The 19,253-nt window shown below is 42.3% G+C and overlaps 2 protein-coding genes across 7 annotated transcripts in view; one reads left to right on the top strand and one right to left on the bottom strand.

Moving 5' to 3' along the window:
• Nucleotides 1-19,253, top strand: part of LOC100704393 (zinc finger protein OZF) — an 883,579-nt gene that overhangs the window by 435,488 nt on the left and 428,838 nt on the right. The window lies entirely within an intron of this gene.
• LOC106097918 (immunoglobulin lambda-1 light chain) overlaps nt 13,640-19,253 on the bottom strand; it is a 104,525-nt gene continuing 98,911 nt past the window's right edge. For 2 of the 5 annotated variants that reach the window (XM_025900224.1, XM_019347538.2), the window contains 3 exons: nt 14,700-15,011; nt 14,493-14,567; nt 13,946-14,133 (listed from right to left, as the gene is read on the bottom strand). In XM_025900224.1, the coding sequence (XP_025756009.1) occupies nt 13,985-14,133; nt 14,493-14,567; nt 14,700-15,011 (536 nt within the window). In that variant the 3' untranslated portion in view covers nt 13,946-13,984. Of the gene's footprint in view, nt 14,134-14,492; nt 14,568-14,699; nt 15,012-16,348; nt 16,503-19,253 lie in introns of those variants that run through there. The other 3 variants (XM_019347539.2, XM_025900220.1, XM_025900223.1) reach the window with 3 other exon arrangements.

Genomic DNA, 19,253 nt, shown 5'->3' with positions numbered 1-19,253 from the left:
CAGCCAGAAGGGGACAGAGGGGGGGGATGCCTCCTCTGCACCCTGGTGACACACCCCTACCCCTACCCCAAGGCCCTGCATGTGTGGGTGACTGTGGTGGAGCGAGAAGAGGGAGGCAGCTGGAGATGGGGAGGGAAGGAAGGGAGGGGCAAGTGACCCCTCCCTGGGGTCAGCTCCCCCGCTGACCCCAGTAGGCACCCCCATACTCTGCAACCCGCCAGGGAAAGGGGGGCCCAGGCTCATCCAGACCGGGGCCCAGTGCAGCAGCGCCGCCCGGCCCCACAGAGCCCGGGACAGTCCACCTGACCCCACCACAGAGAAAACTGCACCCACCCCATCATCCATTCATCTTCCAGACTACACAAGACAATAGACGCCCAGGCTGAGATCTTCCTCCACCTCTCCTGTATCTCCCCCTCCTGCAGAGAGAGTTCCTGAAGAGAGGAAGGCTCCTGCAGGATGTGACAACCTCCCCCACCAGTTGAAGAGCCCCCCAGGTGGTTCGATGCACAGGCGGCACCCTGCGCCAGGACTGGGCCCCCATACACCCACCGCCCACAACCCCGGCAACACACCAACCAGGACCCAGGCCCCTGAGGCCCGGCCAGGGCCCCAGCCCAGAGACGGAGCGCCCCCAGAACCTCACGCCCGTCCCGGACCCACCCAGGAGTAGCCAGGCTACCAGGTCAGTAACCCACGTCCGTCAGCACAGACCCTCCCCTAGCCCTGCTGCATGCAGCCACGAGGAAACCGTCACCCAAGAGCCAACAGAGCCCTTACTTGGCCATGACCGCTGCCCCAGATTGAGCCCCCCAAGGAAGATGCTCCTGGGGAACCCCCCGATGCCCTAAGCCTGTCCCTACCCCCACACCCATCACAACAGTGAAGGTGGGACCAAACTAAGACCCCCCACCCCCACTAGGTGATGGAGCTGATCAAAGGAGCCCAGAGAAATTGATCTGATGTGGCGGCAGAGGCTGTATCAAGACTAATGTAATCTAATAGATAATTTCTATATTGGTTAGAATTAAGATTATTTTTATTTTTCCAGTTCATGAGGACTGTTTTCTTGGCTATGCATAGGGCAGTGAAAACCATATGGGCTGTATTCTTTTCCGTAGTGACATTATCTAAGCTGCCCAACAAACACACTAAAGGGGAAGTTGGAATGTTACATTTCAGACACTTTGACAAGTCTTCACATATCTCAAACACAATTTTAAGTAGGCAATACTGTTACCATCATCCTGTCTGGTTTATTGAGTGGGTTGAGAAGTGATACATAGACAACTGAATTAGTATTATTTTGGGGAACATGATAACAGGGGTGAACAGAATCCTGCAGCCAGAGTTTAAATGAATAAAACTAGCAGAGTTTTTGTTTTTTGTTTTGTTTTGTTTTTGTTTCTGATGTATGGGGAAGGTTGTACCATGGCACCAAGTTTTAGATTTGGTGTGTTTCCACCTATTAGAAAAAGAATATTCTGGGACAAGTCCTAAGACCGGGCTTCTGTATTTTTATTTAATTTTGTTTTTCATTTTGATCTGTTATTTTTATTTTTATTTTGTTTTTGGGTTTTTTTGGACAGTGCACTGGGAGTTTTGTTTGATAGTTTTGTTTGTTATTTTTATTTTATTTTTGTTTTGAACAAGTGCACTGACTTGTGTGTGTGAATTTCTTTTCTTTAAGCAGATCTGCATGACGGGAATTAAAAGCGTTATACGACACGTCGAGAAAACCGTTGCAAGTGAGTTTCTCCAAAAATTACAATGGGCTCTGGAGAAAGCCGCTTATTTGGGACAATTAGAAAGAGAGTCCCTGCCCAAAAAGGATTCACCGAGGCAATCCGATTTAAATTCTTCTTTTTCTTTTGAAATGACGTCATTTTGCTGTGGGTGGAAATGAAAATGCGACGAAAATTTCCACTATCAGCAAAGAAAGAATGAATGAATGAATGAGTGAGAGAAAAAAAACTGACTGACTGGTAAAAGCTGACAAAAGCTGACAAGACTTGACCACTACTCAAGGTTAACCTCCACCTAGACAGGACAAAAGGGTGGATGAATTTATGAGTGTTTCTTTTACAGGAGCAGGAAGATGACAGCAGCATCCTAGGTTGTGTGACGATCTAACCTTTGAAATGCCACTTTCTGTGTTTCTGAATCTATCAGGGGTGTGTTATTCATGGGCTTGTGCGCAGCGTTAACATTTACATTTCTTTTCTACAGCAGAGAGTTAATCATGTGTTTGATTATGTGAGTTACAGCAGGACACACTAATGGTTAATGTTCTTTCTACTACAGGATTACTGGGTTTATGTGTGAAGGGAACTGTGTTTACAGGCTATATGTTGATTATGCTATTACACTGTGTTCTTGGGAAAATGTTGACTATTATAGGGGAGAAGTGAAAATAGTGTGAAACACATCCTGTGTTGAAACCAGTGTCACTCCTTTTACAGCAGGCTTAACTTTATGACCTCTTACAGCACCTCTGGAACCTGTCGACCTGCGCCTGACCACCAGGATTGTCCATCTGTGTTGTTAATGTTTGTTTTTCTAAGAGTGCATGTAGAGGATTCAGCAGAAAACAGACAAGTGACATGAGAAAAGAAATAAAGAGATGCAGTGTTTATGGAATAGTTGAATATGGGCTCATTAGCTGGCCACTACTGAGCTCATAGTGATAAAATGAGTGGAGTGACATTGCTTAAGGAAAGTCACCGATTAAATTGTGGAACAAATTGGGATGATTCATGATTTGGGATAAATTATGGCAATAATAGTGATTTAATGATTTGAGAAAACCTGCACCTGATACTTGTCTTTTATGCTGAATACTTTATTATTCTTATGATCTATAGTCGGTTGAAAATGTGAAGTTTGATTTAACAGATTTGTCTTCCAGGATACAGGCTCCAGGTGGAGCTGGGAGTTAGACAAGCTAAACATTTATTTGCTGACTGATGTTTTTACACAGGGTTACAGGTTGGAGTATGGCTGCTCCAAGTGGGAAACCCTGGAGATTGTTTTAGGGAGACTGTGCAACATTCTATGTCTCATTGGGAAGTTGACACATGGTGAAAGCCATGTGGGGAGAGGAGTGTTATTTTTAAATCTGCAGATGTCGTGAGGTGCCATGATGAGAAGGAGTGACTGAGGAGATCGTCTACAAGATGGGAGCTGAGGCCAGGAGAGAGTCTTCAGGAGGATCAGAGATCACCTTCAGCACAGCAGACATCGCGCAGGAGATCGTCATGAGGAGACTCTCCACAGCAAAATTTTAAATGAAATGAGAGAGTGTCGACGTTGACGTTGAGGAAGACAACTAAGGTGTACGACGTGCTCTGCCTTAAAATCTTCAGCAGCGTTGGAACGTGAGAATCGAGGGATGGAGAGAGCGTGCCAAGCTCCAAAAGTGACAGCGCAGAGGAAGTCCAGCGATGGAATTGTGATTCTGTGAACGGCACAAATGATTTGATGCTCTGCAGAGAAGCCTTCTGCATGGGAAAAGTTGTAAACAGACAAGCCTTTCATCTACATTTATATCATGTCAACTTCTCTAGGCTGGTTAAGGGGAAATTGGAAAGAAACGGTAGTGTTAGGTGTGATAACTGTTGTTATTGTAACTGTGATTTTTCTTCTAAGTGAATTGCCCAGAGACAGACCCGAATCCATTCCGGCGATTCCACCATCACAGGCCACGGCGAAGCGAACCAAACGTAGGGAAACAGGTAAATCAGATGAGTGTTTTGATTATTATGGCGGTGTAGAGTTGGACCACGTTAAAGGGTCCACAGCTTCGTATACATTCGACCTTTGTGTTGTCATTAAATGTAAAGGTTTAAACAGTTCATGGCGGGGATATGATGTCTGGGCCCCGCTCGATCTGTGGTGTACTTATTCATAGGAGTAGACGACTCAAGGAAGGACCCATATGGTCTGGTTAAAATTAATTTTAGAGAGTTTGCACCTGATGTGGCTGAAATAATTGTATTAACACCTCCCCCACCATTGTCACTTTCAGAATCGGGCCCACAAGTACTTGAGGTAGATTATACAAGACTCAAACCTAAACAGCTCATTACAATGGTCACTGGCTACCGTGAAAGCAATCTGTGGCCAGACTGGCTCATCCAAAATGCTAGAGAACAGAATGTTTAAGATTGTGTGGCATGCGCAGCTGCCCGCCCACATCTTTTCACAGAACCAGCTCCTTTATATCCCGAAGACCAGTGGGGATTTGAGTGCATGCTCAGACTCACTAGAGAAGCGGCTTCTGAAGGTAATTGTACTACATTAGCAAGTTTGTTTCCACCAATAGGTAATGATACTGTGCTTGGTCTTTTCACACTGAGAAGAGCCAACTACACGTGTTTCGACTCTACTGTGTTTTTCCCTGACAGACATGAGCATGAGGCCGGGGAGATTGATGCCGATTGGTGCACTGTGACGTACCTGGCCAGAGGAAAGCTATCAAAAGGCACCGGCACTGAAATAGGCCTGTGGGCACGTGCTGGTTTGTAGTATTATTATGGTGGGTACAGATTGTATGTTAGAATTCCTAGTGGGACTTCTGGTCTCTGTGCCATGGTACGTTTAGGTGCACCTCTCGTTTTAGTAGGAGAAAAGGGGGTGCGGCTGGCTAAGCCCGGCACCGCTCAACTGACAGCCACGTGCAGACGTCATGTGTCGGTTAAACAGGCACCAGGATCATTTGACCTTACGATAGGATCACCAACATACATAGATGCTATTGGGGTTCCTAGGGGTGTGCCTAATGAATTTAAGGTAGCGGACCAAATTGCTGGAGGATTTGAAAAGCTTCTCATAATTTCTGCATTCTTTCCAGTAACTCCAAATAAGAATGTGGATCGTATCAATTATGTGCACTATAATGTCCTGAGACTGGCGAACTTTACCAGGGACGCAGTTGAAGGGCCTGCTGATCAGTTGGGTCCAACATCTTTAATGGCAGTACAAAATCGGATGGCGTTAGATATGTTGGTGGGAGAAAAAGGGGGCGTTTGCGCTATGTTTGGGGATATGTGTTGTACTTTTATTCCAAATAACACAGCTCCAGGCAGCTCTGTGACCCGAGTTCTGGAAGGCCTAAGGACATTGTCCACCACGATGTATGAGCATTCAGGATTGGATAACCTGCTGGAAGCATGGATGACCTCTGTCTTTGGGCAATGGAAAGGTTTCATGATGTCAATTATGGTTTCTTTGTCTGTTTTTATTGCAATATTAGTGACGTGTGGGTGTTGTTGTGTGCCTTGTATCAGAGCTTTGTTCGTAAGACTCATCAATCGTGCGGTGGGAGAATCTGATACAAAGTCCAACACCAGGAGACCACTTTTGGGAAATGGGGAGTCACAGTATGAAAACATTATGGTGAAAGATTTAGTGTAGTTTTATCTGCCATAGGGCAGATAAAAAGGGGGATTTGTAGAAATGTTTAGCTTATTTTAGAGTTTAGACATGTAGGAATGTTTAGTTTGTTTTAGAGTTTAGAAATGTGTTAAGATAGAATGTAGAATTATGGTAGAGACACTGACACTGCCCTGGATATAAATAAAGGCCTGACTGTGTCATGAACTTAGGAGAAGATCTTAGGAGACCCTCCCCCAGTTGAACTGTGAAAGTAAGACAAAGAGGAGTTAATGCTGAGTGGAAATTCCCCAGAGGATACCTGTGTGGGGGTCTCAAGATTTGTAACTTTATAACTGTGGTCTGGAAGGGAGATGGAGTTTTATGGCCGGCAGGGAGTCACGTATGCAGAGACACACACAGTGTTTAAGCTGTTACACTCACACATTCACATGCACACTCACTCACGTGCACTCACACATACACACAGGTACGCACATACATTCACTCTCGTGCACACACAGGCACTCACGTGCTCGTGCACATAGACACAGACACAGAGTTTCCAGCACACTGTGGGGGATTTATGATGGGGCCGCCTCTATAAAGCTGGCTGGAACTAACAAAGGGGTGAAGATTGTTTCAGAGGGACACCGGCCTCGTCTTCCCTTCTAGAAGTGCATGCTTATATGAAGATGAATAAAGATTTTGTAAAAATGACTACTGGGTCCGGTGCCATTTCTGGATCCCTCGACGAATCAAAGAACCGGGGCGAAACTGATTTCATAACAGTACCTATGCATATTGATGTAACCACAATAAAGAACAGTGCCACCTTCAACAGGTGGTCAGACTGAGTACAGAGGCAGACACTCAGAGGTTGCGCTCTCTGTTTCGCTGCAGGGTCCCTTCATTCTTCATATATCTGTGTCGAGCCGAGTGTAAATCCCGAGGCTGAACGGCCTTTGTACAAGCACACTCGCTTCTTAGCAGGGCGAAGCTATGAGCTAGAAAAATCCAGGCAGACAGCCTGTGTCTGTCCAACCAAGAGAGGTGCTTACATCGCATGGTGTAGCTAATTTGCATTGCAGCAGGATTTTTAAAATGAAGTTGCTAATCTTGAAGTATACTGAGAGAGAGACAGAGAGAGAGAGCTGTGCATGAAGTGTGATTTTATCGTGGTGGAAGCAAAACAGCAAACAGCATTGGCATCCTCAAAAAAGGATGCCAGTGTTCACATTTTGGACAGAGAGGACAGATGGTTTGAAAGAAGAGTGAAAGAAGCCATCTATGTCCACTGTGAGCGACCATCTTTGAACAGAGGTGGTGGTTTACGACACCAATTGTCTGCCATCTATAATCCAGTTTTGAGATCCCAGACGCCTTAACGCCCACTCACATCCTGGGCCATCTGAGCTCAGGAAATCACATGATAGGGTGGGGCCAGGTTTAACAATGAGCTCACCTGAAACCCTGGCTGATTGTGACCCACACCCGTTTTCACACCTTGGCTCATGTGATTAGGTAGAGGATCATCAGGGGGTCCTTTGTCCCTCTTTGGGGGGAAACACCCACTGGGTTTAAATCTGGGACTCTCCACCATTTGACCCTAGAACTGAAGAAGCTTCTCGGATGAGAGGTGAAACATCTTCAAGCAACTTAAAGAAGTCCAGACGCTTTTCTTTCCAAGCTCCTTAGACAATGATGACCTGGATGACTGAGAACCTTCACAGACATATGGTCTTATATTAAACTCCTGCGAACATGTTTCCATACGCACATTAAATGTGAACTATAACCCAAAAGCTAAGTAAGTGTTTTTCAGCAGTTGTTTAAAACAGAGATCTTTCAACTGAACTGATAGATTCTGGTGTAATGACTGACCTCCTCAGAGAAGCTGTTATGGCTGAAAACAAGAACCTCAGTTATACCAGGATTAAGATGGAGGAAATCTGAAGACATTTAAAAAGTGACAACAGTGACACCTTTGCTGAGGTATGGAAGACTGTTGAGGTTTATTCACAATATACAAACAACCAGAAAAGCTCACAGCCTCTCAGCCTGCTCATCTTCAGCGTTTCATAAGGAAACGCAGACATGAAATTGACAGAGACTGTAGAATCTAATGGCTCAGTGTCAAGCAGAGTCAAGCTAGCTTCCATTAACAATAGAAAGATCATTTTGTTTTAACTGACGTCTGTATTTGAATTCCTTTTAGATGTTTAATGTTTAATTTTCGTATAGGTTATTCTGAAATGTGAAACAGTGTTTATAGACTCTCCTACCCTCCATACAAAAACACCTCAAAAGTTCACCTTATCATTTGGATTCAGGAACAACATTAGGACAAATGTTTTACAAGAGTCATACACAGTCATGATTGTTTGAAAAATTATCAAGGCTCAGAGTGCGACACCAAATTTGTTTGCAACAAGTTCTACTCTCCCCAGAGGTCAACAGCATGAACAAGACTTTAGGTAAAATAAATCATGAACTCAGTATTCCAAAAAATACAGCATAGATATTAAAATATGCTGAGGGCTCTTGAGAGATGTTTTCCAAAAGCAAATTCTAAAGTTGATGTTATATCTTCACTGTGTGTTACTAGTATAACAACGATTCTCGGACCACGACGTAACTTAAAGTATTTATTTATAGCGGCATAACTTCCAGCACATGGCTAGTCCGTACAACAACAACAAAAACGCATTGCCCATCATGCACCTGGTGCATGTTAAAGAGTTGTCTGGGGTCGTTTCTTTACTACTGGTTAAGTTTAACTTGTGTGTGGTAGAAGTATCGGTTTTTGTACTCGGTATCGGCAAGTACTCAGATCCAAGTATCGGTATCGGATCGGTTTGAAAAAATTGGTATCGTTGCATCCCTAGTATGCAGTGGTTTCAGGAGTGATGGCAAGTTGGGTATGAACCGTCCATAGTAGTTCAACAGTCCTAAGAAAGACTTTAACTGGCTGACATTTTGTGGTGGGGGTGCATCCACAATTGCTGTGATCTTCGAAGGTGCAGTGTGTAGTCCATTTGCATCAATCACGTGCCCTAGATATTCCACAGATGACTGGAAAAAGTCACATTTCTCCTTACGGACTCTCAATCCGTATTCCTTCAGTCTCTGAAGGGTCGCATCCAGGTTGCGCAGATGTTCTTCATCATCTGCTCCTGTACACAGGATATCATCCAGGTAACACTGCACACCAGGTAATCCGCTCAGGATTTGATCAATCGCTCGCTGAAACAATGCTGGAGCTGATGTGATGCCAAAAGGCAACCTGCAGTATCTGAAAAGTCCCTTATGTGTGTTGATAGTCAACATTTCACGTGACTGCTCTTCAACGTGCATTTGCAGGTAAGCCTGGTTGAGATCTATTTTGCTGAACTTTTTTCCCCCACTCAGGCCAGCAAATAAGTCATCAATCAGAGGGAGAGGATACTGCTCTGCTGTTAATACAGGATTCACGGATACCTTGAAGTCTCCGCAGATCCGGATTCCTCCGTCCTTTTTAGGAACTGGGACGATAGGCGTGGCCCACTCGCTGGTTGTAACTGGCTCCAGAACACCATTCTTGACCAATGCGTCTAAGTTAGACTCAACCTTGGGCCGAATGGCGTACGGCACAGGTCTAGCCTTCATAAAGACTGGTTTGCTGTCAGGTTTGAGATGCAGCTTCACTGTAATTTTTTTCATGCTGCCCAGTTCCTCACGAAAAACCTCTTTGTGCTTTCCCAGTATGGCCTGCAGCTGAGAGGAACCATGCGACAGCTTTCTCACTTCTTGCCAGTTGAGTCTGATTGCTTTGAGCCACACACGTCCCATTATAGCAGGGCAGTTCTTCTGCGTAACATACACAGGCAGCTTAGCAGTTTGGTCATTGCATTGAACAATCACCTCTGTCATTCCTTTCATAGGCACTCGATGTCCAGTATATCCTTTAAAAACTGTGTCGGAGGGTTTGAGTGGAAGGTGCTTCAGACACTTCCTGTAGACATTATATGACACTAATGATGCTTTTGAACCTGTGTCAATCTGCATTTTCACAACATGTCCTTCCAGTCTGGGCTTGACCCAAAACCCGTCTGAGGTTTCATCCACATTCAGTATTCGCACAGTATTTATTGCAGACAACATTTCTTCATCCGAGGAATCACTTGCTCTGTCCTCATGAAGCTTAACTGTGCGAACATGTCTTTCCTTTTTGAATTTTGCAGTGCCCCTTTTATTTCCAGTCTTTGAGCCCTTATCCTTGCTCTTTTTGTTCCTGCATGCCCGTGCTACATGGCCTTTTTTTCCACAGTTGTTGCAATCCATTTCCTTGCACCAGCAGTCACTAGCAACTTGCCACAGCGGAAACATGGTCCTTGTGCATTTGCTTTACCACTGTCAAGTTTGTGTACTCTGTCTGTAGCATGCAGAGCATGGGCTTCTTTCGACGCCATTTCCATGGTCACACTGATATTAATTGCCTTCTCAAGAGTCAAGTCACTTTCCGTGAGTAATTTCTTCTGTGCAGCTTCATTTCTTAATCCACACACGAGTCTGTCTCTTAATGTGTCATTTAAAACATCTTTAAACTCACAGTGTTCAGCTAATTTGCGTAACGATGCAACGAACATTGTGACAGACTCACCCTCTTCTTGGTTTCGCTTGTGAAACCTGAACCTTTCAGCGATCACGAGGGGCTTGGGCGAAAAATGTTTGGTCAGTGTGTCCACAATCTCTGTGAAACTTTTATTGCCTGGCTTTGCTGGCTGCAGCAGGCTCCTTAGCAGGTTAAAAGTCTTTGGGCCTATCACACTCAAAAAACATGGGCACCAATTTATCATCCTGTATGTCATTAGCCTCAACGAAATATCCAAAACGCTCTGTATATGAGCTTCATTGCTCCGTGCTTTCGTCGAAGGGACCGATTGAGCCAATAACTCCAGCCATTACTCGGCTCCTGGTTGAATGGCACTCTTCCCCTCACAACTGTTCCTTTTGTAACGTCTTTTTTTTTTTTTTTTTTTTTTTTGCGTCACTCACGGAGTTTTCCTTTGTCGTCTTTTCCGCTGCTCACTCCTCCCCGTTTCGCTGAAAAAAAAATCAGCATCCACCGCCGCACAGCGGGTGTCTCGTCCTCACACCCGCGCCATCTAACACTGGGTCAGCTCGAGGCATCGGCAGGAAAAAAAAACAGTTCAAAACTCCGTATCGTCGCGGACTGCAGCGCCGGTTCAGTCGTCCTTGTCGCCACTTTTTGTTATATCTTCACTGTGTGTTACTAGTATAACAACGATTCTCGGACCACAACGTAACTTAAAGTATTTATTTATAGCGGCATAACTTCCAGCACATGGCTAGTCCGTACAACAACAACAAAAACGCATTGCCCATCATGCACCTGGTGCATGACCACTACGGGTCCTGTTATAACCCAAAATACACAACAGTTGACCTGTAAACACTTTAAGGAGGCAAGAATGATTGAAAAAAGACTTGGACTTGAAGACTAAATAACAATCCTGTCACATAAGGCTGTGTTTTGTTTTCAGGGCTTATTTGCTAAAGTTAACAAATAATACTCATACTAGAATGCAGAATATATAATTGTTTAAATGAAATAATCTTAATTTTCGGAGCAGTATATCAACACTAAGCTCATTTTTTTGTGACTCTGAGATGGAGGTGAAATATGTGAACCTGGGCTGTGGTTTACTGCTCTCTTCCTGTCACAAACACTGTTTGACATCTGTTCATCTGTTGGTTTTTGTTCAGGCTGCAGGGATCATTTATTATTGTGGGGACCCACAGCTACAGTAGTAGGTGGCTGAATGATCGGATTTAACTTGCTTAATCTTTAATGCCCAGCCTTTATTTATATTTATTGCAGAGAAGTCATCGAGCTGAGGATGAGAAGAGTAACTTCTATCTATGTTACCATTATTTTTATTAATATCAAAAATCACTCTGAATGTTTCATTTTTTTTCTTCTGGTACCAGTAAATGTATGTACACTGTTCAGTCCCTCCACAGCTAAAGGAGACATTTTCTCCAACTTTCCTGGTCAGTGTTAAATCCTCCTGAATCAGTTGTTCTGCTGACATGGTAACCAGTGCTGTAGAGACACAGACAGATAGATGAAGGTTAGTGTGACAGTGTTTGTTCCAGGTTGACTTTGTTGGCTCCTGATTGGCTGGAAACACTCACCTGAACACAGACAGCACAGAGCAGCAGCTGGGAGGAAAAGCATTTTGTGCAGTGGTGTTTCCTCTGGTGAACCTGGGGAGAAGTGGCGCTCTGATGCAGCTGAGGCCAAACAAGGACGAGCTGTGAGATCAGACGAGGGCCACGTGGTTTCTAACAGGTCCTCAAAGCTCCCATCAGCCCCTGCGGCCCACAGATAAGACTGCTGCTGCTGATTGACAGCTCAGCTGAAGCTGCTGTGGTTTCATCGTCTTCATTTCAATCTGACAGCAGATCCAAAAATCTGGGTCACATGATGCAGAAACACTCAAACACATTCAGGTTGCTGTGAATTTAGTAACACACACTGTTATCTGTTGTTTTCTTCTTTATATAACTTTTTGAATATTTTCACCTTTTCTTTGTTTTTGTAAATCAAAATGAATAAATAATATTCACAGCATCTCATTTTTAATTGTTCTGTTTTATTGACAACAGTTTTAAGAATCATTCAAAATGATGATCATCAATGATAATATCTATAAACAGTAATAAAAACAGGGCTGTGTTTTACGTCAGCTTCAGCTTCATTTATTTGTACCCATGGTTAGATTTCATTTGCAGTAGGCAGTCATCCACCTTTACATACACATTTACACAACAGTACAAAAGTACTTTTTGATTCATGAAAGAGAAATAAGACAAATGTTGCCTTTGTATCATCTCTGATATAGAAGGTATCATTTGAAGATGTGAGTGAAGGACACAAATATTTTGATCTGGTGGTGTTCTACATTTTAGGACTAAAAGACAGAAGGAAGAAAGTGAAACTGACTGTGCGAGGGGTTGAAGTCATGAAGTCAAGTGGAGGCCGCTGACTGCTGTTACTTTCTGCTGTACAGGTTAAACAGGGACTCACAGTCAGCCTGCTAGAACATTTGGATGAAGAGAAAAAGGAGGAAAAAGACTGAGGGAAAAATCCAATAAGATCAGCATGTTTTGAATGTGGGAATACAACAGTTTCCTCCACCATGACACACACTGGAGCCTCTTTTTGCTCACAGCTTCACTGTTTGTCTCAAAGTTCAGTTTGGAGGCCAAAATTGTTCCAACACATTTGTAAGTTTGCACTAATTTCACTGTGTGAGCCTTAATGGATGTAATCAAAGAATCAGTCAGTGAAATATGAAGCTGTGCTGTAAGTTTGGAGGAGAAAAGTGTCTCAGTGAGTTTAATGAGGTGAACACATGAATACAGAGCACTGACTGAGACGTACAGACTCCTTTAATGAGTCGGACACATTTTTGTGACTTCATTAAATGTCAAAGTCAAAAATGACACCTAACAACACACAACAAGCTGCGACCACATTATTGTCTGTTTGCTGTTTGTGTGCTTTGTTTCCTGTTATGATAGCAGGCATACAGCCATGTTCTCAATGTCTCAGCTATCATTGATTATTTCTGCTTTTCCTCTTCTATTAGGCACTTCAACTCAATGAATGACACACAGAAAGATTTCATGACTGTGTTCTTCAAAATAAGGAGAATATGTTATCTGCATCTGAATGACTCATGTTGCCTTGTTTCTACTTTGTTTGGATATTTCTGCTTTTTGGAAACGATTTTCTGAATCATTCAGTAGTTTTTGTAATAATAATGACATTTAGCAACACTTCAAAATGATTCTCCAACATTTGCTGTTCAGACTTGATCTGTTCTTACGTGTGTGATATCCAGAATGAAAAACTCAGCTCAGGTAATAAAATGGGAGCTGAGCAGACTGCAGGGGCTTCATGGTCTCTGCTTTGATTCCATTAAAGTTCATTTGTCAGCTCTGAGTTGAGGATTTGAGCTGTTTCTCTCACAGGTGAAGAACACAGATCCTTCCTGGAATCATTCTTTAAGCAGAGTTCATGCTTGTAACTGTCATTGTGTTATTAAAGTGAAAAGCCACAGCTAACGGTGTGGAGGCTGCAGAGCAGAAACCCACACAGCCCGTCTGCTGCAGGAGAGCAAGTTTGGATACAGTCAGTTTGTGCTTCACTCACACGGGTTGTTGTTTATCACACAATGAAAGTAGAATCAAATTCTTCATCTTGAAATCTTTAATATTCACACTTACAAACACAACTACACTGTTTGACATTTGAAAATCAACCAAAATAAAAACAAATAAAAGAGAAAACTTGTGATAAAAATATACCTGATGATTTTTGTTACTACAATAAAAGTCACAATAAGTAAAAAAAGAATTCTATCTCAGAGTAACAATACATGTAAAGATGTATTTATTTCAGATGATCTTCTAACTATTGAATAAAAAGCCTAAATAAGCACAACACATCATAACTAACATTTGTGATACTGATCAAAGTGATGAATGAGATGAATTGATGAGATTTGATGGTGAGAAAAAGGCGAGCAGAAAACAGTCAGTCAGCATGTGTGCAGTTGGTGGACGGTCCCTTGTTTGTGAGGATCATCAGCAGAGAGAGTCCACAGCAGTACACCAGACTCTTCACTATCAGCACTGTGTACAGCAGGCAGAGCAGCTTCACCCTGCACTGAGACTGGAAGGACACTGAAGGACAGACAGACACAAAGAGACAGACAGACAGTCGGGTTATTCCTCTCACATCAAGGAGAAAAAGTCCAAATAGAAACAGTCACAGCTTCTTCTTCAAGTGGATGAATTGATGTAGTGTTTGTGTCCACTTGGGGGCAGAAGAACTCCACAAGCAGCTAACAAACTGATCTCTGACATATTATGGTCTGTCTGCTGTTTGGTGCTGAGCAGCTAGTGTACAGTGGCTTTATCAGAGCTTGTTGGATGAAGATTTGATCAATTAGTGCAACTTTAAGACTGAGTCCCTAAACTTGTTCCAGCTCCCTCATTGGACATTGGAGCTGTCCATGCAGAGAGGCAGCAGGTGATCTTACAGTCAGCTGGCTGCAGAGCTGGCAGGTCTGCTGGCTCTCTCTCTGGAGGACAGGAGGCTGCTGGAGCTGGAACCTCTGAAACAGAAAAGGAGTCAAATGTTTGGAGCTGCAGTGAGAAATGTCAGTCCTCTGCTCCTCTGCTCTCTTTGACAGCATCTCCACATGAAGCTGAATCACTGCTGAACACAGCCACCAAGCCTTCATTACCTTGTTGTGTTTGGGCCTCCACTGTGCCCCCCTCGTGCTTCACCCAGCAGCTGTATTTATATGTGTCAGAATCACTCCCATCAACCATCCTGATGGCAATGGTGCGTCCCGACTCTCTGAGCTCCAGCTGCTCTCCCTCAGCAGGGGGCAGCTCCTCCGGTTCTCCGCCGTTCTTCTTCTGTCTTTTCCAGGAGAACTGGACCAGAGGAGGAAACATGGCTGAGGCCACACACAGCAGGGAGCTGTTCCCCTCCAGGTGGGCTCTGGATGCTGCTGGGTACACGCTCACCACGGGCTTCACTACCTGCTCATCTGAAGTTTGACAGCAGCAACAAGCAGCACAGACACACATTCACACAGTCAGCAGCAGCTTCCAGCACTGCACTGCATTCAGTCTGATCCTGGAAACTACATGGACTCTGATCACTAAACTACTCATCAATACAGCACAAAGTTCACTACATACACTGGATTCAGCTTCATATCAAACACAGTCATCACCTCATGTCATCATGGCTCACATGTGGAACACTCAACATGTTTTTAAAACAGAATTAAATGTGTTTGAAATTTATATCTTCGATATTTATTTGGTTTTAAAATATGACTTATCTCAAATGTAAATCTATATAGAGATTTGTCTTTATACAATTTAAATTTGATTTTCCATCTTAAACACAAATTCTAACAAACACATTCTTGTTCCCAAAAATACATTAATCTTTTTTTTACATTATTCTGCACTAAACATAACACAACATAATTCAATATGATTTAATTCCAACAATGAAATTAGCATTTTTATCTTTCTAAACATATGTTTTTATATATTTTATAATAAATACCATCATTCTTTTCAGACGTTATAATCCTTGTATTTTATCCTGCAATAATTGGAACACCTGTACATCTATTTTTTGTTTTCATTATATGTTTTAATATATGTGAATGAATAATTACACACATTTGAGTGCAATTAATCAGAAACATGAATGGGAATGAAATCACTTTTTAAAACTAGATCTAACGTTATGTTATAAATTCTAAAGTATTTTAAAAAATTATGTTTATTTGTACGTATTTTTCAAATAATCATTTACTGTTAAACATTTCTCAAGCTTTTCTTGTCATTTGAAATTTTGACTCACACATCAAACAAACTAGACTCAGTCAGAACAGTGTCATATTTTAGCCTATTTTTTTTATCACATTTTGCAAACATTTTATACGTCCCTGACAATTTATGTATTATTATTCCAATAAATACTCAGTTCAATTAACAAAATACATCTTTCACTATTAAAAAAAATTCTCTCTTCAGCATTTACTGCTACTTATTTTAACATCAAACATGATCTTATGTTCAAAAACCCACCAGATGAAGAATTACTGAGATGATCAAATCCTAAATATTTGTAACATCACTAATATTTGCAGAAATAAAGAATAACTTTAGTTGTTCAGTGAGATTTAAACATGTTTTCAGAGATTATTGAGCTTTTCTTATGTAACAATGACTGCAGATGAATTCTCTTATTGTATATTTGAAAATCTAATATCTAAAACCTCTAACAACAGAAGCTGACTTTTAAAATATTTTCATTATCTACAATAAAACAACTGAAGAAAAAAAAAATGTTTGTTCTTACCTGTTACATACAGTTTAGTTCCAGAGCCAAAGATGTAGTACCATACTCCTCCCACAGTGAGACAGACTGCTACAAAAACCTGTCTGCTGTTGAATGTGTCAGCTGAGGTGAATGAGTCCAAATGAGGAAGCAGGATCATATTTCAGCTCCATGATGTGTTTCTCTAATGTTCATATAAACATGACTGTCTCTTCTTCTCTTTTCTTTTAGCCACACTAGCAGCAGTCAGTGCATTAAAGCAGTGGACTGACTTCTTTAACTGATTCAGTTGATTCTGAATTTCATATCTAGGTCAACATTTGATGTTTGGACTGAAACAATTGGCATGTAGTGTTGGAGTTGAAACGGAATACATGTACCGGCGTTACGTATTTAAAATACAAAATATGACCTCTCATCCGAGAAGCTTATTCAGTATTCCTTTACAGTTACCGTTTAAGTAGATAGTAATCTGAATACAGTTACTTTGTTGAAATAAATAGAATGCACTGTTGTCATTTCTTGTTTCATATGTTAGGCTATCCACTCGCTTTACCTTCTCCAATTTTGGAGATTAAATGCAGTTGGACGTAGGTTTAGCTCAGTTGGATGAGCATGTAGTCACATATTGCATGGATGAGAGTGGCCGGCCCAGTTTTAAATACGACTTTTTAATTTTCTTTTTTTTTTTTTTTCACTCAGTTTCCATCTGGGATTAATACAGTTTCTCTCATTTTTACTGCTGGAAACCCAAACAAAACACATAATGACAGGCTCTAATGTAAGCGTTAATGTTGGTGGTGTCTATAGAGCTTGGAAAGAAAAGCGTCTGGACTTCTTTGCTTGAAGACGTTTCACCTCTTATCCGAGAAGCTTCTTCAGTTCTAGGGTTAAATGGTGGAGAGTCTCAGATTTAAGCCCCGTAGGAGTATCCCCCCAAAGAGGGACAATGGACCCCCTGATGATACTCTACCTAATCACATGAGTCAAGGTGTGAAAATGGATGTAGGTTACAATCAGCCAGGGTTTTCGGTGAGCTCATTGTGAAACGTAGCCCCACCCTATCATGTGATTTCCTGAGGTCAGATGGCCCAGGATGTGAGTGGGCATTAAGGCGTTTGGGAAGGGATCTCAAAACTGGATTATAGTCATAAAATACATCATAAATACCCTGGTCTAATTAAAAGCTTTTTGAAATAAAAATGTCTTTAGCCGCTTTTTGAAGGTCTCCACTGAGTCCAAACCCCGTAGAAATGGGGGAAGTGCATTCCACAGTCTGGGTGCAACAGCTTGGAAAGATCGGCCCCCTCAGGTTTTAAAACGACTGTGGGGGACCACTAACAGGTTTTGGTTACGAGTTGAGGTATGTGTTCGAATCAAATCAGCAATGTGGGGGAGGGGCTGTCTCTGTAATGCTCTAAAATTTAAAATTAGAATTTTAAAATGGAACTTGAATCTGATTGGTAGCCAGTGCAGCAACTTTAAAACAGGGTCAGTAGATGTTTCTGTGAGGAACCCAAGTCACCAGTCGCCGTTTAGTATCGGGTATTGCACTGCCTGGTGCAATAATCAAAGTTTCTGTTTTGGCCGGGTTTAGCTGTAAGCAATTATTGTTCAACCTTTGTTTAATGTTGGTTAAACAGTCAATCAGATTGGAGAGCTTATGAGCTTCAGCAGGCTTAAAAGAATAATATAGCTGAATATCATCAGCAAAAAGATGATAAGATACTTCAGGAAACTGCTGTATTATATGGCTTAAAGGAAGAATGTATATTAAAAACAGAATAGGTCCCAGCACAGAGCCCTGAGGAACTCCACACAACAATTCTGTAGATTCCGACATGATCTGGTTTGCAGACACAACAAAACTCCTTTCAGATATATAAGATGAAAACCAGTCTAGAACAGAGCCAGACATCCCAACCAGGTCTCTCAGTCTGTTTATCAGGATGGTATGGTTGACTGTATCAAAGGCTGAGGTAAGGTCTATCAAGACTAGGACTGTGTATTCTCCAGAGTCTGCTGACATCATAATATCATTAGTAACTTTCAGTAGTGCTGTCTCAGTGGAATGCAATTTACGGAACCCAGATTGAAAACGGTGTTAAGGTTAAAAAATGTTGAGGAGGAATCTAAAAATAACACAGATCCGGCCTGGTGAAATTAGACGGCATTTTAATGAACACATGTGTGAGTCCGACCGCTGTGCAGATTTCAGCGTCGAACTAAACTTACAATCGTCAAACAAAGGTCTTATAGGGTTGGCAGTCTTCCTGTTGCCAGGCAGACTCAAACAAAGCATACGTCACTCCAAAACCACAATGACTTTTAACATAGTTTAAAACAGAACATCATCTTCGCCTCGACGGCAGATGCTTCCTGTCTCCATCCTGCCCAGGCTTATCTTCTGGAACATCAGGTCCACGTTCTGCACAAAATGTCACTCATGCAGGCACAACTTTGCAGTCGCAAGCAAAACATAATTAACATCTATCTAATATGTGTGTGCGTGCACGTGCGGGGGCGCGTGCGTGCTGTGTACTGCGTACGTGTCATGACCTCTCTCACTATATGTGTCTGTAGGTGTGTGTATGTCTGTCTGTGTGTGCACAGAGTGTGCATCTGCTCTCTGAACCTTAGTTGACCTCAACTTAGGCAACCAGGCTGAGGCCATCCTGTGTGTAATGATCTTGACTTACATGTAAAATGTATAAAACAAATGTTTCAATCTAATACACTACTTAACGCTTTATCAACGCTAAATCAAAGATAAATGCATAATAAACACCCTGCTCTTTAACTTGCAGTTAAACTCTGGTTTCAGTTTCACTTCCTGCAAAGCATGCCTTGCAGACGTGTTTCCTGTCCCATTTTGGCACAGAGTGTATTTCCTGTCCCTGCAGTCTACACAGAAACATTTAAGATT

This window comes from Oreochromis niloticus, linkage group LG18 (genome assembly GCF_001858045.2).
Source record: "Oreochromis niloticus isolate F11D_XX linkage group LG18, O_niloticus_UMD_NMBU, whole genome shotgun sequence".
Taxonomy (NCBI): Eukaryota; Metazoa; Chordata; class Actinopteri; order Cichliformes; family Cichlidae; genus Oreochromis; species Oreochromis niloticus.
This window is presented reverse-complemented; position numbering and strand designations above follow the sequence as displayed.